General features: G+C 46.7%; 1 protein-coding gene across 1 annotated transcript; it reads left to right on the top strand.

Moving 5' to 3' along the window:
• The first annotated feature begins 290 nt into the window (after window positions 1-290).
• LOC147430227 (uncharacterized) lies at window positions 291-1,907 on the top strand. The gene is made up of 2 exons (XM_086494732.1): window positions 291-844; window positions 1,067-1,907. The coding sequence occupies exons 1-2, from the start codon at window positions 590-592 to the stop codon at window positions 1,283-1,285; spliced, it is 474 nt and encodes a 157-aa protein (XP_086350858.1). The 5' UTR covers window positions 291-589; the 3' UTR covers window positions 1,286-1,907.
• Window positions 1,908-2,112: the final 205 nt, after the last annotated feature.

Genomic DNA, 2,112 nt, shown 5'->3' with positions numbered 1-2,112 from the left:
ACGAATGTGTGTGGGAGTGTGTTGATGTGCATACTTTGGGGGTTCACTTGCATTGTGCCCATATGAGTGCATGCATGTATCCCCCAAAAATGAAAGTATATGGGGTCCTTTGGGGAGTATTTTGATCAAATGTGAGCCACCCTTTAAAAAACACACTGTGATGCATGAAAAGTTGCAAACTCTTGAAAATTTGAAGGGCAAAGGTGCCTATCAAAAGAGAGCTCTCTCTCTCTCTCTCTCTCTCTCTCTCTCTCTCTCTCTTTTTTCAAGTCTTTATAGTGACAAGTAGCTATCAGAGAAGGAAATGGCGGGCCCGCCTTTGGATACGTATGGCCGTGAGAGGCAGTGATATGGAAAGGCTTTAAGGTATAAAAAGCGCATGCTTGCGAGTCTACACAAAATAGTCCACTCCGTTGCTGCTTTTTAAGGTTTAAAAGGGGGCACAACCAAGATCATTGGGAAAAAAAGAAAGAGACAATTGTCTGTGTGAGAGATAGTTATAGAGGATGATGAGCTGAAGGTTTAGAGCAAGGTTTTGCGTGCTCTCTCTCTCTCTCTCTCTCTCTCTCTCTCTCTCCTGGCATTCAATATGCAGGAAGCCTGCAAGCACGCATTCCAGGAGTTGGAGGCGGCCCCCATTGTGTACTCGGCGCCGCTGACAGCGCCCTTGTTCTTGTGCTTCAACTGGAACGAGGTGTTCGAGAAGTATGGCTTCACTGAGGCTTCCTCTTTCCATGTGGTAGCCTTTCGATCCGTGCGCAAGAGAGGCACCGATGAGGCCACTCTCACCCGCATCAACAACGTCGCCTTGGAAGAAGCCAGGAAGAGCGGCGGCCTGGTCAGGGTAAGCAGGCAGAGAGAGAGAGAGAGAGAGAGAGAGAGAGAGAGAGAGAGAGAGCTGCTGTGAATTTGGGTTTCTTGTGCTTGTGTGTGTGTTGAGAGAGAGAGAGAGAGAGAGAGAGAGAGAGAGAGCTGCTGTGAATTTGGGTTTCTTGTGCTTGTGTGTGTGTGTGTGTGTGGGTGTTGAGAGAGAGAGAGAGAGAGAGAGTCTCTTATATGATTGCAGTATTGGGCGGGGCGACCGAATGCTCACAGGCAGTGCCTGGAGGCGAGCGTGTGGGAGTCGAGGGCAGCTGCGGAGAAGGCGGCTCGTATGCCCGCCTATGCTGACGCAATGAAGGTGGCGGCCACGCTCTACGAGTCCTTCACACTGGAGCGCTACTCCATCACCGCCACCGTCGACCACCTGCCCGCCTTCAAGCTTATCGACTCCACCTCACGCTAGCTAGCCCCACCGCCATAACACACTTTCAGCTCTAGCGATGGCCTATCCAGTCTCTCCGCAAACGCACACGCACGTACACGCGCACCCACACTCACTCTCTCCCACACAAAATATTTATAAAAAAAAATGAAGGCATCTATTCCCCTCCCATTTATTCTTCCCCAACCCTGTCCCCGATCCGCACTTAGCAATATGTTCTCACCACCTCATGTCACATCCTGACGGACCACCGTCTCATTGTCTGTCTCGCCACCCTTAAAATTCATAATTTGGTTTATCTACTTCATCGGTCTCATCACAACACGAGCTTTAAAGCTTTTATCTTCATCCGCATTAACAAGACTACGCTCTAAAAAAGGCAATGCAAGTTTCAACACATTAAGACGCAGAAGTATTCTCCCTTGCTCGCCTTATGGGCCACTTGCCTCCACTCATTATTGTAGCCTACACTCACATTCGACCGGTCACACCTTTTGCCTAGGTCCTTCCCCTCACACAACCCATATAAACCTTTGGCATGAGTGATATTTCCATTGTATTAGTCATAACCTTTTGTTTTTTGTTTTTTTGGGAAATTTTAGAGTGTAAATTGTCACTAAAAACATATTGCTATTCCAACTTTGTTACAAGCTTCCCTTGTTTCTTTTGCCTTCCAATATACATTCGCCATAAAAATGAGGTGCTAGAATTTTTTTTTTTAGCAACTAGATTGAATGTAATGTGGACTAGTCTAGACCTAATTCAAAAAATATTTGCTAAAAGCTTGTTCTCACACTCTCAAAATATCTATTTTATTCTACTTCCTACTAATATGTGACCTGTTGCCT

This window comes from Adiantum capillus-veneris, chromosome 22, assembly GCF_014529385.1.
Source record: "Adiantum capillus-veneris isolate H3 chromosome 22, ASM1452938v2, whole genome shotgun sequence".
NCBI classification, from domain to species: Eukaryota; Viridiplantae; Streptophyta; class Polypodiopsida; order Polypodiales; family Pteridaceae; genus Adiantum; species Adiantum capillus-veneris.
Note: the sequence above shows the minus strand (reverse complement) of the source record. Positions and strands in the feature narration are given on the sequence as shown.

Coding starts and splice junctions, on each gene's coding strand:
- LOC147430227 (XM_086494732.1), top strand. CDS start 590: ATGCAGGAAGCCTGCAAGCACGCATTCCAGGAGTTGGAGGCGGCCCCC. Junction 845..1,066: donor AGAGCGGCGGCCTGGTCAGG/GTAAGCAGGCAG, acceptor ATATGATTGCAG/TATTGGGCGGGGCGACCGAA.